Source organism: Microtus ochrogaster, linkage group LG8 (genome assembly GCF_000317375.1).
Source record: "Microtus ochrogaster isolate Prairie Vole_2 linkage group LG8, MicOch1.0, whole genome shotgun sequence".
Classification (NCBI taxonomy): domain Eukaryota; kingdom Metazoa; phylum Chordata; class Mammalia; order Rodentia; family Cricetidae; genus Microtus; species Microtus ochrogaster.
The window spans coordinates 20465872-20490918 of NC_022033.1; the positions used below are offsets into that span (position 1 = coordinate 20465872).

General features: G+C 44.8%; 1 protein-coding gene across 1 annotated transcript in view; it reads right to left on the minus strand.

Annotated features, from left to right (window-relative positions):
- Window positions 1-25047, minus strand: part of Ctnnbl1 (catenin beta like 1) — a 164034-nt gene that overhangs the window by 110669 nt on the left and 28318 nt on the right. Inside the window, exons 2-3 of the mRNA XM_005363017.3 lie at window positions 12345-12533; window positions 7267-7373 (exon numbers count right to left, since the gene is read on the minus strand). Coding sequence (XP_005363074.1) covers window positions 7267-7373; window positions 12345-12533 — 296 coding nt within the window. The remainder of the gene's footprint in view (window positions 1-7266; window positions 7374-12344; window positions 12534-25047) is intronic.

Sequence of the window (25047 nt, forward strand, 5' to 3'; positions counted from 1 at the left end):
AGCCAACTCCTGACAAAGTGCTACTACCGGTCGCTCTCCTCCCAAGAAGCCCCTCCCTGATCACACCAGTCTCCCTGGTGCTGAGCCTGGCCCTGGCTTCCGAGTCCTTCTCAAGACAGTGTTCCAAGAAGGGACTGCCAATCAATCGGAGTGCGTGGGAGACTGTTTATCTGAAATTCCTGTTGTAAATCATCAATTTTAAACAGTTGCATAGTAAACACACTCGTGTTGGCATACTGTAACGCATTTGAAGAATTCCCCTCTCTCAGACACTGAGACAGTTTCCACTCCCCCGCCCCTAACAAATGCATGTAGCTGTGTGCACCCCCACCCCCCGTAACAAAGGGCATGTAGCTGTATGCATCCACAATCACCATGTGTGGGGTAAATTCCCAGGGAGGAAAGCGCCATGTCCAGGAGAATGCATGACTTCACAGATTCTGATAACCTGTCAGAAAGCTAACAACCATGTTTGAAAGGCTGTTTTCTCTTCCCCCTCTTCCCAAGCGGTAGTAGCTAATCAAAATTGCTCCAGGGCAAGAGAGCAAAGAAAGCTCTTCAGAAATTTTGCATCTCCAATTTTAAAAAAAAAAAGGTTAACATTTTTCTGTTTACTATTTACATTCATCCATTGCCCATTTTAAAACCAGGGTCTCATCCTATCTACCAATTTATAAAATGTTCTCCGTATCTCTTAAATTATGTACTATGCTTTTTGGACATATTGGTCTTTATTTTTATTTATTTATTGAAAATAAAAGTTTTCAAAAAACCCAGGTAGTTGCACCTCTGTTTTTGGCAACTCCATTTCAAAGGTATATGAGTGGAGCTTTTCTATGGGAAAACCAGATATTTTATGCCTTATGAAATTTATTTTAACACGCTATGGGGCAAGGTCAACTTTATTTTCTATGAATGTTTGGCCAGCTGCCACAACTCCACAATCTACCCTTTCGCTCCCATATGGAAAATGTCATCCACGACACACTAAACTAGGATGCAGACTTCCATCGTTTCTAGCTGTCCACGCTCTCACTGATCTGTTTACCAACTCTGGAGCCTCCACATTCCCACACCGCTACAGTTTTCGTCTGCTGTTATGAAACATGCCCTTGTTATTCTCTCTCTGTTAAGCTTTCTTGCCTACTCTTACCTGTTTATTATTCAAAGCAAGTTCCATAATTATTTTATCAAGATTTCCCAATATCACTTTTAAAAGGCTCCTTCTTCTGTGCTTGCAAATAGATAATGTTTTTAGACCATTCAGAATTGTGAATGTGAAGGGCTGTGCAAGGCTGGGAGTGTAAGTCCGGGGGCAGAACACTTGCCTGGCATACAGAGGGCCCTAGGTTCTACACCGCAAAAAGAAAAGAAGACCGCACTGATTTCAAGCATCAATGTGTGCGGTGGGTCAGGGAGTCTCTTTTGAGTCTCTTTTTGAGACTCCCTGACCCACCGCACACATTGATGCTTGAAATCACCGCGTTAAGTGTAGAGGGGACTTGATGATGCAATGCCAACCACAAAAAGGCCAGGGCCATCTATTTCATACTCACCGCTGGTCTCCAGCACCTGGCTCCCTCGCTGGTGACCACGGAAACTACCTCAGGTGCCTTCAGGGAAGAACAAAGGCAGCGCTACCACAAGAATTACTGTGACCTGAGTCTGCTTAAAAGAGGACAGGAGAAAGTCCTGATGCTGACTTTGTGACATCTGTTACAGAGGAGCTGTACTTCAGGGGACAGAGAAACTAATCCTGGGAGACACATACCCTCTCATATGAAAAATCTAATGAAATTCTTCTTTATTTTTGGGAATCTTAAGAATCAGAATTGCTAAAAGATGGAATAGATTTCTTTGTCACTTGGAATGATCTAAAAAAATAAACACCAGCCCAGAATCGTAACATACCCCTTTAATTTCAACACTCAGGAGGCAGAGACAGATGGATCTTGGTGAGCTCAGACCAGTTTGATCTACATAGTGAGCTCCAAACCAGCCAGGGCTGCACAGTTAGACTTTGCCTCAAAAATAAAGTAAAATACCCCATTAGATGTGTTGGTAGGTGCCTGTAATCCCAGTCCAGGAGGATCACAAGTTCAAGACCACTTTGACGACACAGTGAGTTCAAGAGCAGCCTCAGCCACACTTGGAGGCCCCGTCTGAAAAAAAAAACAAAAGTTGGGGCATAAGCCAGTAGTGGACAGCTTGCCAGTAGGAGCAACGTCCTGGTGCCCAACCTTGGCACCATTAAATACGTAACCAACAAGCAGACAGAATAGCCAAGGCTTAGACAGCACTAGCAACAGAGCACTCTTCAGTCCAATTCTGCAATTCTTTGAAATATATGATATTAGCCCTAAGCTTTTAAGATTTAGAAGATCAGAATATGATTCAAATGAATCAACAGAGAAGCAAACTGTAAGTACATCACAAAAGTCCTACCAAACACAATGTTACATGGGTAATGAGACATAATGAGAAATACCTGGACTCAGGAAAGACTGGCCTAGGTGTGACCATGAGCAGTGTGCCAACAAGCATTCACCAGACCTAAACAGGTGCCAGTCACTGGCCTAGGTACAGAGAATACAACAAACAAAAAAACCAGTCCAGTGTCTGAGCTCCCAGCCTACCATGAATACAAGCCGTTCATTACACACTATGAAGTGTAAGGATGTCCACTGCACACCAGTGTGGTCAAAGACAGAACATGTTACACTTATTTCTAAATCTTGATCCATATCTTCCTGGCTGAAGGATAGTGAGGATTTAAAGAAACAGCCTAACAATACTGTCGGCTCACAGCAGCTGCCTTGCATCTGTCACGTCATCAAAAGGACAACTCTCTTCCGTTTCTGCTGGCCATGTACAGCCCGCTCACTTAAAGCACACACTACTATTTGCAGAGGGCTGTCTTCAGGGAGCCAGCACAGCTTCAGCAACACACGACTCACAGCCAGGGGCAAGGTCAGGTGAGAGGCGATGGGAAAGCAATAGAGCAACATATTAAAAGAGTAACCGGGCAGAGATGGGGTCACGGACTCCATCCGACAGGACAGAAAATGTTCTCCCGGTCTGCCCATGCTCATTTGCTTCAGACAAGCAAGATGTCCTCCTTCAACCATGAGAGTAAATAGTAACAAATGACCTCAGTGTTCAAAAACAGGGCTACAAAACCTGAGAGTCTTAGCTGCTGTCACACTAGCAGCCTTCACTGCAGAGCACCATGAGGAGACTCCCACCCCAATCCCTTGATGTAGCTGAGGCAGTGGAAGATCCCTGGGGAAGGAGTAAACTGACAGATCAAAACTGTCATAATTCTAAGGTACCATCAGCCCTTTTCACACTTCTTTTACTAGCGTTCACACCATTGAGTTTTCCCAAGGTCCACACAAGGGATATCATCCATTGTCGCGCGCGCGCGCGTGTGTGTGTGTGTGTGTGTGTGTGTGTGTGTGTGTGTGTGTGTGTGTGTGTGTGTGTGTGTGTGCGCGCGCGCACAGAGGCCAGAGGAGCAGCTCAGGTGTCTGATGTGTCACTCTCCACCTAATCCCCTTGAGATTCTCATAGAATGTGGAGCTAGGCTGGTGGCCTCAGTCTTCAGTGATCCTCTTGGATCCACCTCCCAAAGTGCTGGCGCTACAGGCACATGTACAGGCCTCTGATAGGATTGCTAGGAATCTGCACTCAGGCCTTCGTGCTTGCTCAGCAAGTGCTCTTACCCAGTGAGCTATTTTCCCAACTACTAGACCATGATCATGATGGCAAGAAGAATATACACTTGCATATTCTTGTGATTGCTACAATTATTTTAAGAAAAGCAGTTTAGGGTACTCACAGGAGAGCACAAAGGGGCTGTGAGAAAAACAAAGCTTGGAAACCGCTGCACTAAATGATTCCATCCCTGGAAAAAGGAAGCGAAGAGCTGAAGGCGTACTACAGAGCAGCATGCTCAGTGTGATGTCTGGGAGAGAGATCACAGTGCCGAGGAGGCTGTGGGTGGAAGACTGTCAGCACCACTGAACCACAGCCAAATGCAGAACAGCATCTGGGAGGACGCTCACATGTACAGGAAAATAAATCTGAATGTTTCTGATCTCAAACTGGAAAGTCTCATTCAAATACACAGGAGCAATTTTCATCTTAATTGCCCCTCACTCATCTGGTGAATTATGGAAGACATCATGCCAGCAAGAATTCAAGAACTCAGGGTTAAAGCACAAGATAGTTTCCTAACTGCTTTTTGACACAACAAAAAGTTCTTTTTTTTTTTTTTTACAACAAAAAGTTCTTACTGTATAATTTCAATTTTTACATGTTCAAATTCTAAACTAAAAATAGCACAAAAAAGTCTTTTCTGAATGGCAAACACTGTTTAAGGAACACAAACCTCTTTCTGAAAAGCAGCTTATCAATGGCCCAACAAGAGACCAGAGGTACCTAATAGGAGGCCAGCAGCCATACCTGTCATGACTTCACCACTCTCAACCGCAGAGCAATGGCTGCCTCTGGCACAAAGGCAGTACTGCCATTCCAGGGCACAAATCAGATCTCACATTTTCAGTGTTATCAACCTGCAGCACAGCTGCCTCCTGAGGGGTCACTGGCTTCCAGGCCATAGGGATTTAATAAAGATGACAAAGATTGCACGGAACTCTCATGTTTACTGAGCACCTGTAGCCCCGCAGATACCACATCAAAGCCACAGGAACAAATGAGACACAATCTACACCCAATTGCAAGAGTCTAACAGGGAGGAACAAGAAAATGAACAGCAAAGGTGTTAGGGAGTGGCCATGACTACTGTGAGTACTTGGGAAGGGAATACAGCTGGAGAAGGAAAGGATAGAACAAGTGACTTGGAGTTGCTTTCAAAGACTGTAATTGCATCCCCTTCAGTCTGAGCATTCAACGTTTAGGAATTCCTATCGGAACATCCAAGCACAAAGACATGTATAAACACAAGGAAGTCTACCTAGAACTGTTTATAAAAGCCAATGTTTAAAATAATCTAAACTGCTAGGGCTGGCTAAGCAGTTAAGAACACTGACTGTTCTTCAGAGGACCCAGGTTTAATTCCCAGCTCCCACGTGGAGTTCACAACCATACGCAATTCCATTTCCAGGGGATCTAATTCTTTTCCTGACCCTATGGGTGTCAGGCTCACATGTGGTACACAGACAAACAGGCATATACATGAAATAAAATAAAATTTTAAAAAACTTAAAATAACCTAAAGTCCATTCATGCAAAAATAACTAAATACACCATGGGATTTCCTAAACATGAAATATAGTGCACCAGCCATTTCCTGTTATATAACTCAAATTTGTATAGGCTGAATCTTCGTATAGTAGAAAACAGGGTATAGCAAACAGTCTAAAGCGATCTTCACAGAATCAGTCACAAGGTCAGCTGTGGGTATTGGGGCAGTAGTAGGTTCCGTATGGTGAGGTGACTTCCATTATTTAGTCTACTTACACATTCAAACTACTTTTTACAACAGTATCAGTCTATGTGATAATTGTGCAACTAAATGCACACACATGCACACATACACTACAGTGTGAACTGCTGTGCAGTGGAGGTCAGCACAATACCAGAGATAATGCAGATGCCAGGAAGCTGGTCTGTGATCTAGCTGCTGTCACAGAGGGCTGGGTTTTCCCTGCCCTATCCCTTCATCCACAGAAAAGGAGACTATTGAGTCCCAATGCCTCCCAGGTTTGCTGTGAAGACTCTCTACCCTCTAGCATATTCTCTCTCCCTCCCCTGCTTCTCATCTTCTCAAGCATGTGCATGTATGCACGTGTCTGTGTGGAAGTATGTTTGGGTGTGCCTGTACACACGCCATAATACATGTGTAGAGACCAGAACACAACAGAAGGTGCTGTCCCCACCTTCTGCCTTGTTTGAGACAGCCTCTTATACTCTGCTGTGCACACCAGGCTAGCTGGCCCATCTCTGCCCCCATCTTGCTGTAGGAGCCCTGGGATTATAGCCGTGCTACCCACCCAGCTTTACACGTGTTTTCACGTTCCAAACTGAAGTCCTCAGACTTGTGTGGCAGGACTTTGCCCTCTGAGCCATCCCCTCCACACTGTTTTCACTCTATGCTAGCTGCATGCCTAACACAAGGCCCAGCCCCAACCCTACCTTTCTTGTGAGGCCCTCAACAAAGCACCCGCTCCTTCTTCCTATGCTCCCACAGCAGCCTACTTACATCTCTACCTGTGTATTTTCCTCTATCTCACATTAATAGTCAGTCTCCCTAGTAACCTACAACTCCAATGCAAAGATCCTACCATCCAACTCTTAATTGCCTCAGGGCTTTGGGCCTATTAAAATTCATTAAACCATTTATCTGGGAAGGGAGAAAGACAGGGAAGAAAACAGAGATTTAGAACTCTAAAATCTATACAGATCTTTAATCCTTTTTAATTGGGATTCAGGATGAAAAGATCCCAGATCCCATGCTATGGCAGCTCACAGTAAGAAAACATTTTCAGGAGTGTCTACCGTGAGCACCTACTGGGTGCGGGTGCAACACGCAAGCTGCCCATTGTTCTCAGTCTTCCCAACAACACAGTTGCCTCACACAGAAGAGACTCTGAGGCTAAGAAAGAAGTGATCATTTATGGTTCCTTGGGGGAAGGGGTCCCCACATACACCTGTCTGATCACTGCAATAAAGCTTTCACCTGGCAGTCGTGGCTGGTATCCTGGGAAGGAATGATGTAAGAAAGAGCTAGCAAAGTAGGGGCGCTCTTTAGGAAGCCTGCTAGCAGCTGGGGAGCTGGCCTGAGCTGGTTCCTGAGTGCTGAGGGTGCTCCAGGCTCAAGCTGGAACACCACACAGCTGCTTGTATTATGAAGTCTGAACTGTGGCTGTCAGAGAATGCAGACCTGCCCAGTCCTAAGGTCAGCCTCCAGGGCATGAATACACCAGTGCAGTGCACTGCAGGAAGATGCAGTGCAGTCTGTCTGCCCTCCCCCAGTCGAGGGAACAGGAGGCCTGGACACAGAGCTCTCTAGACTCTGCAGATGTACATTTGTACCAGTCAACACCTTTGTGAACTCCTGTCGTAATAAACCATAGCCCTTAGCATCACTGACTCAAGTCCTGTGTGTCCTTCCAGTGACTTCCCAAACTTATAGACCACACTCATCAAGTCACAAAAAGACATCAAAGCAAGCAACAAACTCAACACATCAGAAAACAAGCTAACATGCAGGAGAGGGGTGTCAGCAAAGTAGAGTCTTACTTCTCCGGATTATCGGGAAACTTGATCCGCAGCTCCTGGTTTTTATATGATCGCTTTTCAAACGTGAGGATCATCTTCTTCACTGAGCTTTCATCCAGCGGCTCCTCCTGGAACAAGGATAGCGGCTTCAGTGGTCAGGGATCGCACACTCATTCACTGTCATTATGGCTCCTCTGTCCACCTGCTGCCATGGGCCTCCTCCTCCCCAACCGGAATGGTGGTGGTGACATCATCCTGGGTGTCACAGCTACTGCCCTGCCTCTACACCAGGAAAGCTCCATGTCAGGCAGTAAAGATTCATCCACAAAGGTTTCTTAGGCACACTGTGGGTGCAGAGTAAACAACAATGCTGGGTACTTTTAGCCAACGTTTATCTTGTCCCTTTGATGCACAGGCAAGAAGGAGTCAGAAACTAAGAAGAATTTGCTAAAGATCAAACCCAAGTCAGTGCCAGGGACCTCTAGTCTCTTCCTCGCAGCAGGTCACAAACAAGTGTACAGGCCAAAGCTGCTCTCTGTGCCTGTTTCTGCATAGCCCATAAGGGAAAAGTGGCAGTTGGGGCGCTACACACACCGCTTCCTTCACATGTTTCTGTGCCTAGTCCTCCTTAGCTACTGAGAGGAGGGACAGACAGGTACCTTGGAATGCTAGTATCACATCAAGGATTACTTAACCATGAGTCAGAGGCATTAGTTTGAGCTTGGCCTGGCTACATGAAGATGGTAAGACCAAAAAAAAAAAAAAAAAAAAGGAAGGAAGGAAGGAAGGAAAAAAGGAAAGCGGGAAAGAGGGAAGGAAGATAATAATTGGACACGATATCACATGCCTATAATCCCAACACTCTGGTAAAGGCAGTGGGATTGTCACAAGTTGAAGGCCAGCCTGGTATACATAGCAAATTCTAGGCCGGTCAGAGCTACCTAGGGAGACCCTGCTGTAAAACAGATGAATAAATATTAAATAGAAAAATAAAGCATTTCTATAACCTAGCTCAGAGAAAGCATTAGAAAACTAGTACCACAGAATTGTCTTGCTTCATACACCACAGAGATAAATAAAAGAAGTAAATGAATTGAATATTATATATTGAGGGACTGGAGAAAAGGCTCCAAGGTTAAGAGTTCCTATTCTTCAGAGATTCTGAGAGTTCAGTTCCCAGCACCCACACCAGCTAGCAAAACACCACCTATAATTTTAGCTTAGGAGGTCTGATACCCTCTACTGGCCTCCACCAACACCTATACCTACACACATGCAAGCACACGCACTTGCACGCTTAAGTGTGCACATGTGCACACACGTACACACACACATAAATCTTTTTTAAAACTTTGAATCATTTATCTTCCCCCACAACACACAACCTATACGGAATTTCAGAAATGTATCTTCAGTTCACTTTCCAGTTTAAATTAATGTAGCAGGGCACCCTGCCTCTCTAACACTGCCAACTCCAGCTCCTCCGCTCTGTAGTAATGGCCGTAACTCATACCTAAAAGCAATAAAGAAACTGCTTTTAGGAGAACTTGAAATAGATCCTTTTGGAAAGCACTGAATCATCCTATAATTCTGTAAGGACTCAGAAATACTAGCTATTATTTTATTATGAAATCTCAATGTTCTTCCTATATTGGGTTTTAAGTGGGAGAAACCTGTACATTCATTCTGAGGGTGACACATTTCCTAGTTTTTATCGACCTCGGGATCTGGAAGCATTCTGTGGGGCTCTCACCCTCCCCGGTCTACAGTTCTAGAGGGCTTCCCCGACACGGTGAAAACCAAAGTCAGTCTGGCCTGGTTAGGACTCAGAGACTCAGCTCTCCCCTTACCAACCACATAGCAACAAAACTTCACTAACAAATTTCTCAAAGCCCCAGCAAATCTAGTTCACGCCTCGTCAGTCTTTCCTAAGTTCATCCCCTTAGTGTCTAGAATAAATCCCAAATCCTTCATGTAGCCTACAGAAGGAAAGTCTAACTGCTCCAACTTCAGATGAGGGCAGACATTGTGGCTAGAGAGGTTAAGATCACTGGCTGTTCTTCCAGAGGACCCAGGTTTGATTCCCAGCACCCACACAGCATCTCACAACTGTCTGTAATTCCAGTTCCAGGAGATCTAATGCTCTCTACTGGCTTCTGAGTGTACATGTACCTACACTATAGGCAAAACACCTATATAAATTAAATTTTTAAATTAAAAAACAATAGGACAGACATAATACCCTGTAGATGGCCCATGCCTCCTTGCTTACTGTTGATTCTTTAGTGCCTGGCTCATGGCAGGCACCCAGTGAAGAGCTGCTGAATGGAGGAAAGGAGGGCCAGAATGAAAATGTTTGCTGGATCTTTCAAGGTCACAGAGATGACCTGAATAAACTGTGTACATAAAATTGTTTGGTGAACTCCAGTAATGAATAATGATGCTGTTCTTAATAGCGAGAGACACAGTATACCCAACACATGGAGAGGGGCTAAGCAACAGAGCCCTGTCTAGGGAACCGCTAACTCACTCTCTAGCCTCCCTCACAGCCACTGCTTTCCCTTCCTTCGCCAACACTTTGAGCACTCTGGGGGAACTATACTCATGTGAGTGCAGTTCTTGGGGGATTTCCAGCATTCCAGCCTCTCCAGGGTTTGGCTTCCCTCCTCAATTCCTCTCTAACACCAGAGAACCGGATTATCAGTCTTAGTCATCAGCCTCAGCAGCATCTCCAATAGCTCAACGTCAGAAACCGGCGGGAGATTTCAGAGAGATGGATGCTAGTGATGTAGTACAAAAAGGACAATAATATTTTACAGCTCACGTGACACAGGGCAAGCACCGCTTGTTTTCCATCAGATGGGACTTTGGTAGAGTGAGAAAATAACTCCTGGACTTTTAGCCTTTCGTGTGCCATTTTTACAAAGTGATTTCTTTGTCCCTGTCCCTTACAGGAAGGCTGTTCCCCCATTACATTTCTGTCTCCCAGGCAGGAAACTACTTACCCATGACAGTCACTGTCCCCCAAAACCATCTTCACAGGAATTCTACCTTCCAATTAACTACAGGGTGAGCAGACTGAGCAGAAGCCTGAGGGACGAGCGCCAGCTACACACTCTGTAAGCCCTTCGAGGCTGTGCTCTGGGAGACAATTCAGAACTCAGGGCTCTCTCCTACAGACTCCCCAAGTGCCAATATATTTTAGGGGCAGAACCTCAGACAGTACTGGTCCAGACCCCTGGGAAGAAGGCGTTATTGTCATAACATAGAAAAGACCTGTTTGGAATACAAATTTTTTTTCTTCTTCTCAGATTCATGCTCCTGCCTCCTTTTTAAAAGCCAAACTTAGCATCATGTCTTTGAGGGAACTAGAAAACAGCTGGCTCTTAAGAATCCATTTCCATAATTCATATTGAACAAAATGCCAGAGTGAAACCGCATATAAGTTAGCACTTAAGGATTTAAAAAGACACAAGGTGAGGCCATTTTGTTTTAATCGCTGATATTTTACCTCTGTGCTTCTCTGCTCCATTCATTTACTCACTCCATAAATATTTATCAGGGCCTAGGAAGAGCTAGATGCTGCCCTCAGTGCCGGAGACATAGCTGTGAACACAACAGAGTCAGGCCATTGCATGGGAGGCCAAGGAGGGAAGCAAATGTGAGACAGTAAGGGTTTCAGACCACGACTCGTGCTGTGAAGACTACATACAGAATCAAGAGAGGAGAGAATCTGAGAACGGCCTGCAGGGCCACCTAGGAGATGGGATAGGATTCTTGGAGGATTTCACCTCACCCAGACTGTACTGATATTTTGTTTGTGTTTTAACAAATAAATCTTGCCTGAAGATCAGAGCGCAGAGTTAAGCCACTAGAGGCCAGGCAGTGGTGAAACACACCTTTAAACCCAGGACTAGGGAGACAGAGGCAGTTGGTTCTGTTAGTTCAAGGTCACTCTGGCCTATACAAAAAAATGATCCAGTCTAAAGAGAAACAGAGCTCACTCCTTTAATCCAGCACTAGGGAGGTGGAGACAGGAGTGATATGGCTGGGTGGAGAGAGGGATGTAAGGTGGGAGGAGACAGGAGTTCAGAGCAGTCTGAGGATGTAGTCTGAGGACAGGCTCACCCCTTTGGTCTGAACATTGGTAGAGGTAAGAACTCTAGTGGCCGGCTGCTCTGCTTCTCTGATCTCTCAGCTTTTATTCCAATATCTAACTCCAGATTTTTATTGTTAAGAGCAATTAGAATTTGTGCTACACTAGACCTAAAGGGAAGAACCCAGGCACATGAGGCATAAAGGGATATTATTCAAAGGTACAGGGTAAGACTGAATAGAACAGCCCAAAGGTATTGCCTTCCTTCAACTGTTGTAGGACTGACTGTTGCTTTGTTTTTCTGAGGAAGGTTTTGCTATATTGTCAGGGATGGTCTTGAACTCTTAGGCTCAAGCGATCCACTTCAGCTTCTGAGAGCTTCGACTATAGGCATAAACCACCAAGCTAAAACAAGATTCACATATCTAATCTAATAATACTTTAAACTTCATTTTTTTTGTTTGAAACTTATTTTATATGCATTGATGTAAAGGTGTCAGAGCCCCTGGAACTGGAGTTACAGACAGCTATGAGCTGCTATGTGGGTGCTAGGAATTGAACCCAGGTCCTCTGGAAGAGCTGCCAGTAAGTGCTGTTAACCACTGAGCCATCATTTCTCCAGCCCCCTAAACTTCATTCTTAAAAGCCCTACTACCTTGTGTGACTGATAGGATTTGACACTCCTTTTAGATTATGGACTATATTTTAAAATGATGGGTATTCTACATGTCCTCAGAATGGCAGGACAAGAAGCTTTCTCTGTCTTTCTCCTGTCAACACCAGTCATCCTTCCTCTTGGTTCCCATAACATTCCTTACTCTGCAAATCCTTTTCTAACTCTTTGATTCCACCCAACCTTTGCCCCAACACTCTGATGCAGGATTTCTTAACCCCATTTTACAGATGAGACTGGGAGGCTCAGGGTAATATCCTGTCCCCAGTTAAGACCCAGATGGTATGTCAGGGTCACTCCAACGGCCCCTGCCCAGCTCTTGCTCACTACCTCCTCCTCTTCCTCCTCGCCATCCCTGTCAATAATCTGCAGCAGCCTTCTTTTATCATCGTCTGTTTCTTCAGCTGCTGCGGCCTCCTCCTCACGATAGCGACCGCGTTCTCGAGGGCCAGTCTGCTTGCGACGTGTCTTTAGTTCCTCTTCTTCATCATCCCGGGGTCGTTTCGTGCCCCTGTTGGGCTGAGAAAAAAAGAAAAGAAACATAGGGCATTAGAGCTGGAAAAGAAACAGGCAGCGGGGCATCATGGTGCACACCTTTAATCCCAGCGCTCAGGAGGCAGAGGCAGGTGGATCTCTGAGTTCCAGGACAGCCAGGGCTACACAGAAAAACCCTTTCTCAGAAGTGGGGGAAGGTGTGCAGGAGAGGATAGACATCAAAAAGCATCCAAGGGTCCCGACAGCTAAGTGCCACAGCTTACCTTTTCCACAGAACAGCGAGGCTAGCTCTGTGACGTTTCAGACACTCAATGGTTTTGCAAACACACTGTGACCAACAGACCTTTTTTTTTTTTTTTTTAAATGAGGTTGTACCACTTCCTAAGATTCCCGGTGTATATAGAAATCACAAGGGGAAAGGTCACTTTGACATGGGGACACTGAGTCAGGCTCACTTTCCTTGTAGGATACAATCCCCAACCTCCACCCTTCAGCACACATCTTCTATCAAGGTCTGTTTCTCAGCTCCTCCTCAGTTCAGACAGAGACTCTTAACATAGATACTTCCAAGTCTATTGGATTTCAGATTCTACTATGCAGGAGAACAGATGGCCAAAGGCCAGGCAAGGGTTAGCCACTCTTCAAGAGAACATACAGAAATGGCTAAGAGATAAAGGAGAGGGAAAAGTCCCAATGTTATTAATCAGGAAACACAAATGAATCCGTGGGGTATCATCTGTTTGAACAGCGAAGGAGGTGTGGAGTAGAGGAAGCCCTGAGAGTGTCCTGCTGGTGGGCATGTGAGTTAACATGGCCGTTATGGAGAACAGTATGGAGGCTCCTCAGAAAACTGAAAAACAGAACAACCACCATATGATCTGGTGGTCTCCAAAGGAAGTGGAGTCAGTCTGCAGAGAGGTTCCTGCACTGAAACGCACAGTGTAGCAATGAGAGCCATGAGACAGGAGCAAGGTGCCCATCAGCAGATGAGAGAAATGTGGGGTGTGCTCTCTGGAGTCCCACTTCGCCGGGGGAAGAAAGGCTGCCACTAGCAATATGACTGTGGGCATATATCACAACTGGTCAATCTGGAAGACTGTGCTAAGTGAAATACCACATAATCTCATTCATAGAAAAGAACTCAGAAGCAGGGACTAGAAGAATGGTTGGGAATGACTGAAGAATTAGCTTTAGTCATTTAGTGAGCAAATGGTACATGCAGCACATACTAGCACTCTACATCCTTCAAATTTGAAAAAATATTTAAAATTTTTGCCACAAAGAGTAGACGGTGATAGATCTGTTAATTCTCCTGATTTCATCATTCTATATTGCAACATACTGTTACACTTAGCCTGTTATGTGCCATAAGGAAGAAGAGGGACAACACTGATGGGTTCCAAATATTTTAATAATTCACTACAAAAGCGGGTCACTGATTGATCAGGGCTGTAGGACAAGGACTTGGAAGGCTTATTTCTCCTGACAGTCCTGAGCAGGGCCAGAAGTGGGGTTTATAAACACAAAAATCACATTTGCTGTCAAGTTAGTTACAATTTTCACCAATCAGGATTTAGAGATCAGAGGCTTTCTTGAATGTCCCATCATTGTCAACCAAAATACAATGCAAACCTTTCACTCCGACCGTCAGATTCGTTTGTTCCTTTTGTTGTTAAGAACAGCCATAATGTTTCTAAAGAACAAAAGCTGCACAGTGACTATTTCTGTGAATTAGAGATGATCGGCCATTGGAAAGTTCCCAGCTCCCCTAGGACTTGGGAACCTAAACTTTATTTTATCCTGCAAGTAAAATAAAGTCTGAAGTCAAAATGGCCGTATTCAGGCCAAGGTGCTTTTGCCTGCTCCCTTCAATATATCAAAATACATTGTGCCCTACAGTCAATTAAAAAAAAAAAAAAGATCAGGGCTGAAGAGATGACTCACTGGGTATCAGTGCTTCATGCTCACATGCTCACATGCATGAATACCGAGTTCAGAGCTCAGCACACACATGAGAAACAGCTGGGCATTGCTGCACAGGGACTGTAACCCCAGCAGAGACAAGAGGCTCACTGCCAGCCTAACTCCAGGTCCAGTGAGACATCTTGACTCAGAGAAATAAGAGAGAGAGAACAGGACACCTCCTCTGACCTCCATGCACACACATACTCCGGAATACAACACACACAAGTACATTTTAATATTTCATTAGTTTTTAGTTCCATGCTTAAATGTATGTTTATGCACATTGAATACAAGTGCCCACAGGGTGGAAGACAGAGTAGGAGCCCAGAGGCTGGAGTTGAAGAAGGTTGTAAGCTGTGGGTGCTAGGGCCTGATCATGGTCCTCTCCAAGAGCAGCGCATGCTTGAAACAGCTAAGCCTCCTTCCTCTCTCTCCAGCCTCAAATTATTTTTCAACAATAAAAGTGTTCCAGAAGCGAAGCATATGAAAGGTGGAAAAGCTTTGAGCCCACAGAACTGGAGCTTCACTGTTCCTCTGCCACCGCAGGGCACAGGAGTCTTACTGTTGAGTCTGACTAGTACAGAATAAAGCAGGGCTCTGCTAAAATGGGCTTCAAAACCGAGGAGAAACACCATGGCAGACACCAAATGGCCCTATCTCCTCGCCGTTTGGCTCAGCTAGTACAACTTTGGGCACATGGTCTGCCTCCCTACGCCTTAGCTTCCTAAAATGCAAATGAGGACTATAACCCTTTTCCTTGTGGATTTTAAAAAGCTGCATTTAAAGGGAAAGCACCCCACAGTCTAACAGTCCCAGATAAAGAAAAGGACCATGATGAGGCAATCCAGGTACTTCCGTCTTCCCCACAAGACACCTGAGATGAGCTCCTTCATGAATTTTTCCTTCTCCAATGACAACTGCACCTACTGATAGCGTAATAGTGCAATGTGGATTGTTACTAGCAAACAGAAGAAACTGCTGTGCTCACCAACACCCTGCTAAGGTGTCTGGTAATAGCAGACAAACTTTCATCATGGACATCACACATCTCGCCTTGTGACTGCCACTGGATTGCACTGCGCTAGGGGTGCAAAGTCATTCTCTGTCCATGTGGATCCTGCTGGCTCTACATGCCAGGGGCTTCAGTGAGTCTGAGCAGATGATGGTGCTCAGGAGAACCACAGTTCCACTTGTAGGGTACCCCCTGCTACTTTTCACTCTCTTCGGAGTCTCCCTGGCACATACCCAATTTCCTTACATACAAAAACCTAGTATTGTCATTACTGTTCTAACCTTAAAGGGAAGAGGGGGGGTCTCCACATACGAGACCTCAAGAAAAAAAGATGGATGCTTTAGTGTGGGAAGAGAAAGGGAGGTAGCTTCACCTTCAAGGAAGCAGGCTTCTAAGAAAACTCCGTGTAACTCCGCAGCAGTAGGAACTTCAGCCTCCTGGGAACAGGGATCTTTCAGGTTCATAAAACAAACCCCCGCTGTGATTGCGATTAGTGTGAGCCTGCAGCAGCAGCCAAAGCAGCTAAGTAGGGACCTGAGCTCCAGAGTTCTCCACAAAGAGGGGATTTTGGGATGGAGAGAAAAGGTGGTGGAGTCGTACTTCACAGGAGGAAGCTGAGTGCTGCCACCATCAAGAAGGGCAAAGGAGAAACAGTGGTCTTGTCTCTTTAGAATCCACTCTTTAAGGGCTACATCCTCACCTCTAACAACCCATTGAAATGGCATCCTCGGGCAGCACTTTAATCCACCTCATCTCTGGGGACCAGAAGTAGTTAACAGTTGTTGTATTAGCAGGGAACAGGATGCCTGGGGTGCCAGCTAGCTCTCAATAAACACTTACAGAGACAAGCTGATCCTTTCTGAAGTGACATATCAGAGTGTGCCCATCCACCTTGATTATGCAACTCTCAGTGACACAGTTCTGAGGAACTTAAATGTACCCACAGACAAAAGCCACATTACACCTTGGTTAGATTAAAGTGGTAAGTCATTAACAACAACAACAACAAACTTGGTAAAAAGATGTCTTAGGCACGAAACACTGTAATCAGGAGGCCCAGCGGCGGCCCCAAGCTTCCAGTAGGGTGTCATCTAAACTGGGTCATGGGGAGAGGGACGGTCAAGGCAAATTAAGCTGCTAGAACCTTTCTGACTGGTCTACCTCAACAGCACACATAAAGCATCAGTTCCTCTTGGGCCTGGCCTGGCAGAGCAGAGGCACAGCCACCTCCCTCTCCCGTGAGTAGGTAAGCTGTGCAATGATGGCCCTGAGATCTTTATTTCAGCATTTTCCTGCAGATGCAAGAATTCTGCTCTTTACTCCTCAATGTGTCTCGTTTTCAAATGCTGACATTCTCAATAGAGGCTCCACTCATTCCTAAGACCTCAGTGATATGGGTTGGGGTTGGCTCCTTAACAAGTATTTACTAAGTGCCAACTGTGGCTGAGGCTCTGTACTAGGACAGAGAAAATGAGCGTGCCACAGTCCAGGATGGGTACAATCAAATACAGTGCAAGCCACTGGCATGAATATTTTTTAACAGCCACATCTTTAAAAGTAAAAAGAAACAGGTAAAACTAATTTTAATAGATATTTTATTTAGTACAATATGCCCAAAATAGCAATTTAGTATATAGTCAATATTTTTAAAACGCTAGTTTACTCTTTTTTTTTTTTTTAATACTAAGTCCTTGGCACGTGGTTCGCACTTACACTCACACTCAGCCATACCGAGCAGCCCCATTTCATGTGCAGGCCGCCATCATGCTGTTCCCTGATGAAGCCTAAGGGAACCAACGTTCAGCAACAATGAAGGCAGCAGGGGTCTTAGGAATCCTGGAAAGCCACAACAATCACAGCAAACTCCATACCTCACCTAGAAGCAGATTTCTTGACTCCATTTCTCCAGCCTGAACCCCTTGGGGGAGGCAACTGATTGCACACAAACACAGGTGTGCTCGGGGTTGGAGCTCAGGCCGCCTGGCTGATTTCACTCCAGGGAGTCAGAGGAGAGAGTAACAGGGAGACCTGCCAGAGGTCAGCAGCTCCGGCCGCGGACACCCTTCTCATGCCACGGTCAATCTTAAGAGGCTTAAGCCATTCTTACCAGTCACCTCTGGAGATTAATCTGCTCTGGTCCCTGAAAGGTATGTGGCATCCCTCAAGATAAAGGAATGACAAAAGCAACTGTTCCTAATAACGTCATTTCTCTGCTTCTGCTGCCCACAGGGCTGGAGAAAAATAGTTAACTCTTAACTTCTAATGCTCCAAATATCAGCCTCGAAGTGCTTCTCTGGCCTTCCACATAGATCCCAGCCTCACTCCCAGGGTCGTGTCAAAGGCTCTCTGAGCACTTGTCACCACCCAACCACAGGAAAGTGTGGCCTTTCAAGGACACAGGAAGGATCAACTCTCAAAGCTTACAGGAGGCCGCAAGGTCAAGCATGCGCCCAAACTGTCCAGGTCCGTGTCCGCGTCAGCGCACAGCTGTGTACTCATCGACCCCTCTCACTCCAACCCTCGGAAACGGACATCAAAACATCGTCACAAAAGCTTTAAAGAGTTAAAAAATTAAGTAAGCAAACTGCCTGCAATACTCCCTGTGTACCCAGACAATATCCAACCTAAGCTTTAGGTTTCATTTCCCCCTCTCTATTTTTTTTTTAATTAAAAAGCAGTGAGAAGCTGCAGCTATAATGAGGGGCTGTGGGAACACGCAGTTATATTGGACTCAAAGTAATGTACCATAGGAAGAGACTACATCACCAGAACGAAGCCTAAATTAAAACTCCACTATGAAACCCACTCGATTTCCTCTGAGCGTGCAATCTGTATTATCACATTTATGGTCTGTCTCGACCTCAATTAGACTTAGAGGTTGGGGGTGGGGAGAACTTCTATAGGAAGCAATAATGGTATCATTATGATAAATTATGAAAACATAACAGTGCAATTATTAATGCACAGCACATGTGCACTGGGACACAACAGTGGAAATGTGTGTGGATGTTCTAAAGATAGTGTAACATTCCAAGTTACCTGGCTAAGGAGATAAATCAGGAAAGACGCTTTCATAATGACACAGGGGAAAGCACACCTAATTCCATAAGGGAACTAGAAAACATAAATAGAAAGAAGCCCTCCATGACCTTGAAATAAACCAGGAATTCTTCACCTAGCAACAGGGAGCGAGCTCAGATAACCTCAGAGAAGGGTCTACCCAGTGAGGTGTGCACGCTGTTGCTCAAGATTTAAACAACAGAACTCAGAAGTTTAAGGTGAAAGACAGAAATGTCTAACTACCAGCCCAGTGGGTTTAAGCAACTTATGGTGAGCAAGAGTGCAAGGCTAATTCCAATACAGTGGGCTCCTTCTCCATTCTCACCCAGGACCAGCTGGAAATAAGACAGGAGAATTCTGAGGATGCACTAGGTAGCAGGCAAAGCTTCTCTAAGAATACAAGAACACAGACTGGCCCCATGTGAGGGGAGAGCTGTAGTTAGTAGCCATCAACAAAAGGCTTCCTTCCAATAAATAATGGCCAGAGCCAGGGATCCTGTTTTAACAGTGCTGTCCTAGATGGTTTCCTAAGCCTCACTACCTCTATTTAAGTTATGGATGGCAACTTAACTATAAATGAAGATTAATAACTCCCTCTCATAGACACTTCTGATGTTCATCTGCCCATAAAGGTGATGTTTCTACAGCACAGGGCATGCTGTGGCCCAAAGAAGACATACAGAATTCCTTCTTTTTGTGACACTTGATTCAAAATCAGTAAGGCAGAGGTAGAAAGGGGCTCTGAACACTGATGGGCTTTAAGATATGGATTCCTGGGTGGAAGGTGTAGCTTGGTGGTAGCGTTCAATCCCCACTATCACTGGGGGGAAATAGCAAAAAAAAAAAATTGCTTTTGAACATGAAATATTTAACAGGTAAGCTTCCCCCAGCTGCACTTTGAGTGAAAGACAGAGGAAGGACACAAGAGCAGACAAATGACTATCTCCTTGGTGGCATTTTTTCCTTTGGTTTGTTTTGAGAACCATTAATGAAGAGTTGACTCCAGAGCTATTCTACTGGAAATGCCTGTCCACACCTTGCTATGGTTCTTCCAAGGCACTAGAGTCAGTCTGTGCCTTAGGCTGCTCCATGACACCCAACATGACACCCAACAGTCATCCATTTGCAGCCTGAATCCTTTTGTTTCGTTTTTGTGGTTTTGTTTTTCGAGACAGGGTTTCTCTACAGCTTTGGAGTCTGTCCTGGAACTCGCTCTGTAGACCAGGCTGGTCTCAAACTCACAGAGATCCACCTGTCTCTGCCTTCGGAATGCAGGGATTAAAGGCGTGTGCCGCCGACTGAATCCTGAATCCTCTGGTGGACATAGGCTGGGACCTTCCTAACACCCCTGCTGACCATATACCGTCCCCCCCCCATCTTCAGATCTTTCCTTCAGGGTTTACCACGCTGAGGAAACCCTTCCAACCTCAGTCTCCTTCCCTGATCCCTGGTCCTTGCCCTTGAAGGACAAGTCTAGCCTGACTCTCACATATGGGGCTTTAAAATGAAGCTTTAGTTGAAGACAGCAATCCTATTTGCCTCTTCCTTTCCCACTGCCTTTTCTTCCTATTAGAATAAATGCTTCTAATAGGAAAGCGGGTGTGTAGCACAGAGCAGAAAGGGGAGCATACACATAATTAAATTCCTCCTACCATGACTTTGGGATTTCATCATTTTAAAATGTTCTAATACCCCGTGAGATAATTAGACATTTGGAATGTCGCCGCCTGAGCTTGGGGACGGATTGGTCTAACCAATCTGAACTGTTCAGAAATCATCGGTTGTTAACCTCTCCTGATTACCTTTTGTCAGAATAAAAGGTAGTTTTCAAACATTCATTCTTACCAGATGGTGGTGAGTGGCCTGACCCAGAAGCTGCAGACGAGCTGCAGTAATGAGTTCCCCTGCCTGCACTGGCTGCACATTCACTGGTGACATTTTACAGTGGGGACTTCTGGCTCAATCAATATTTGCAAGCATGAAACCTGCCAAAGTTAACATCAGGGCTCCCCTGCAAATTTGCTTAAGGCACAACTGAAAAGGCTCAGTCTCTTCCACTGTAACTACCATCAGCCAAAATTCATAATTAGAGATCAAAGCAATCAGAGACGGAAAATCCCACCCACCAAAGGACTGTGGGATGACTAAACAGACCACTTTCCAAAGATCCTGTGTAAACTAAAGGCCAAAGCAGCGAGAGGAGCCAGCAAGCCACACTTCTGCAAAATAGCTGCGTGCAGATATAATTTGCCTTTGGAAATTCACAAGAGTTAAAACTTGAAAATTATTAATGAACAGTGGCTATCTACTAACCTGTATTTTTGGAGGGCAGCTATTGCTAACCACTATACCACCACCATGAACATCTACATGTATTTCTGGAAGAAGAAAAAAAAAAACAGGTACCAAAAACTCCAAGCCCTACAGGAAAGCCAGCCCAAAATATAAAATAGAACCTCCTGCAATTCTCAATCAAAAATAAATAAATAAAAGCACAGCGGCCACAGTAACTACTGGGCAAGCTGTTATTTTTACCAATGTCCACAATCATCAAAACCCAGGGTAAGATGGTGGACTAGAAGTCCCCTTACTGCCTGCCACCTGATAAAAGGGAAAGATCAGCGGAAGGAAAATAGAATCCCCCAAACAGAGGGCAAGAGGACATACTTCAGAAATGTGCAAAGGGAGCTGCAGAGCACCGGGAAAGCGTGGACAAAGGGATAGGCGACACACTAAAGAGACGCCAACCCCAACACAGCTCCAAACAAAAGTTTGTGAGGGGTGGGAGAGGCAGCAGAAGACTTTAAGATCAAGCAGGAGGTTCTGCTAAGGAGACACTAGCAAACCCTTGGGAAAAGCACCCAGAACTCACAAGCCTCAAACCAGTTTCTGGATTAGTGAGACACTGGTTCCTCTGGCAGACAGTGAAAGGAATTCCACTTTGTCCTCTGTGTAACTGACTTCCTGGGCAGGGACCTGGCACCATCTTAAAAGAGAACCTATTGTTTGAAACTGTACTACCCTGAAAGCCTGAGAACAAAGGAACAACCCGCAAGTCTGAGAGCCTGAAGTTAATTAATTTGATACAGCCCTCCATGACAGACAGCCTTGGAGTTTGTGGAGAGCAGGAGTTACTGACAAGTCAAAAGTGCAGGCTACAGGACACTTATCTTGGGCAGCGGAAGTGAACAGAGAAGGCTAACCCGCCTTGGTTGCCAGAACAAACCTCGCCAACTAAGACCCCAGACTCAGTTCAGCAGGTAGAGCCACCGAGCTGCTGTCACTTCCCTGATAGACCCTGAAGACTGAAGCTCTGGCAGGCTACACATAGCTGCATCCTTGCAGCGAGGTGATTAATACTTTGGAGGTCTTGAAAGCACGAAGACTGCCGCTGCTTGTGTAGAGCTCAGAGGGCCAGAGCTGCTTCCGACATCCCCAGTGCCTCAGGACACACACACACACACACACACACACACACACACGCTACACCAGCTACTTCAGGAGTTGTGAGCTAAGTGTTGGTCAGTAGTAGTCCCTGGTACCCAGAGGAGCAGCTCAAGTAAAGACAGACACTTGTCCGGTACTGGACCAGCACCAGCATGAGCCACCAGGAAGACAAGTGCCCAAAGTCCACCACACTCTCCCCACCTGCATTCCTAGTAGGATATGTGCATGAGAGTCCAGGAAGACGCTGCCAACACCTGGTTACCTTCTTTCCTATGTTACACTTCAGGCAGTTTTTTTCTTTATAATATCATATTTTAAAATGCCTCTTATTCTCCTGTCTCACTTTCATCTTTGTTTCTACATCTTTCACTATTGAGCAATCATTTTTTCTCTTCCTTTCCCCACACCCAGTTTTTACTCCCCCAAACTGTCCTCCCTCCATGCCTCCTATACATATAGTAGCACTACAATTTTATCTTATAGGGTGTCTTACTTTTTTATTGCTATGATAAGTCACCATGATTTATAAAAGGTGGTTCTATTGGGCTTATGGGTTCAAAGAGTGGGAGTCCAAAGGCACGTGAGCAGGAACAGCTGAGAGTTTACATCCCGAGAGACAGACAGCCTGAGAACGGCATGACACTTCAGAGCCTGTCCCTGGTGGCACACCTACTTCCACAGGTCACATCTCCAAATCCTTCCCAAACAGTTCCACCAACTGGAAACAAAGTATTCAAATATATGAGCCTATGATGTTTGTTCTCACTCAAACCACCACATTAGGATTTGTTATTTTTCTTTAAAATAAGCAAACAAAAACACATGTGTTTTATTTTCTATTTCATTTCCTACATTCATCAGTTTGATTTTCCAACTTTCTCATTATTAAGAAACTTTCTTTCTTTTCTACTTTTATCATTTTTAATTTACCATCCCCCACCCCAGTCTTTTAAATGCTCAGATGTATGGGTGACTGCCTGCATGTGCACTATGTGCCCAAGGAGGACAGATCAGGGCACTAGATCCCCTGGAACTAGGGTTACAGATAGTTGTGAGTCACCACTAGAAACCATGCCTAGGTCTTCTGCAAGAGCAGCCAGTGCTTTTAAGCGCTGAGCCATTGTCAGAGCCTTTTCTAATTTCTTCCTCACTTTTTCCTCTCCACCCCTTTTCTTTCAGTTTATTCAGCCTTATCCCCCTTCCCCGGCTGCTTCGTCCCATTTATTTTCACACGCACCCTAAGAAACTTTAAACTCATGACAGTGTATTCTCTTGCTGCTGGTTTATGTAATTGGTGACATACTAGTAGACTTTATTTTATGTGTATCTCCATATCCTGCATTTGATGATGTTGCTGCTGTCACAGTCTGTTTTCTCCCTACTGAGTGGCACTCAGGACTGAGCCCTCAAATATAGGCTGTTCAATAAGGCTTCCCAATAAAACCAGAAGAGACTCAAACCAACGGAAATGGAGTCAGTACCCCACACACACTAAAAAGCAAGGGAATGTGACCCCTCCAAATGACAACTCTTCAATTATTAAATTCAAAGGCCCTAAAACAGGTACAATCCTGATGACTTCAAAGGCTGAGTTTACTAACAAAATGATACAACCAAACAGATGGCTCCAATCCAGGTCTTGATGAAGAAAGCTATAATACACAAGAAAAAGTCAACAAGATGGATGAGAAAATAAGCAATATTGATGAAAACATCAGCAACATGGAAGTAAAACTTCAGTAAGGAAATCGAAATTTTGAGGTGAAAAAAAAAAAACAGAAATGTTGAAAATAAAAACCTCTAATGAACCAAATTAAAACAACACAGCAGAAGACAACATCAGTAGACTTGACCAGGGGGAAGAAAGAATCTGAGGCAGAGCTAAGGCCAACTACATCCAAACCTCAACAAGAAAAAGAAGAAAGCAGTCACGTCTATAACACCCAAAAGCTTTGAAAGATGATCAAGAAATCAAACCATGACCTAATCCACATGACTAAAAAAGGAGGCAAGATCAAAGACTGCAGACACAGAGAATTCATATATGAAATTAAAGTGAAAATTCCCAAATCTAGAAGAAGAAACACCTGAACGAGGCATTTAGAACCCCAAAAGGACACAGAAAAAAAAAAAAACTCTCTACAACTTATCATAACCAAGATATCAGAAAGATAACACAAAGAAACATTAAAATAATGAGAGAAACCTCCAACTTGCCTACAAAGGAAAACACATGGGAATAGCTTCAAATCTCCATCAGCAACTCCCAAAGCCAGGAGAGCATAAAGCAATACAGTCCAAACCCGGGAAGTAAACAGCTACCAAAGTGCTCATGATACCCAGCAAGCCTTTCAGGACTGACAGTAAAATGAGGACATTCACAATGAAGGCACGTCAGGAAAACCAAGTCAGCACCGAAAAAGAAAATACTTAACAGAATACTAATCACAAAGTCTGAATCGCAAAAGCACAGGGAAGAATGAATTTCATAAGAATAAATGAACAGACAAGCTAGGAAGGAATCCACATGTCCAAGACAGTAAACCACCACTAATACTAACAGGGAGAAAGAAAAGAGCACTGCACCAACACCATCCAGAGGAGCAAACAAAACCCCGGGAATTACAAACATTTCTCTATAACAACCTTAAAAGTGAATGGCTGAAATTATAAACAAATAAACTCAGACTGGCTGACTGTATTAAAAACTAGGTCCAAGAAACACACTACAGGTCAGGCGGTGGTGGCGCTTGCCTTTAATCCCAGCATTCTGGAGGCAGAGGTAGGCAGATCCCTGGGAGTTTGAGGGTAATCTGGTTGGTCTACAAAGTGAGTTCCAGGATAGCCAGGGCAGTTTTACAGAAAAAACCTGTCGGGCTAGAGAGATGGCTCAGAGGTCCTGAGTTCAATTCCCAGCAACCACATGGTGGCTCACAGCCATCTATAATGAGATCTGGTGCCCTCTTCTGGCATGCAAGCATACATGGAAGGAATGTTGTATACATAATAAATAAATCTTAAAACAAAACCCTGTCTCGAAAACCAAAAGAAAAG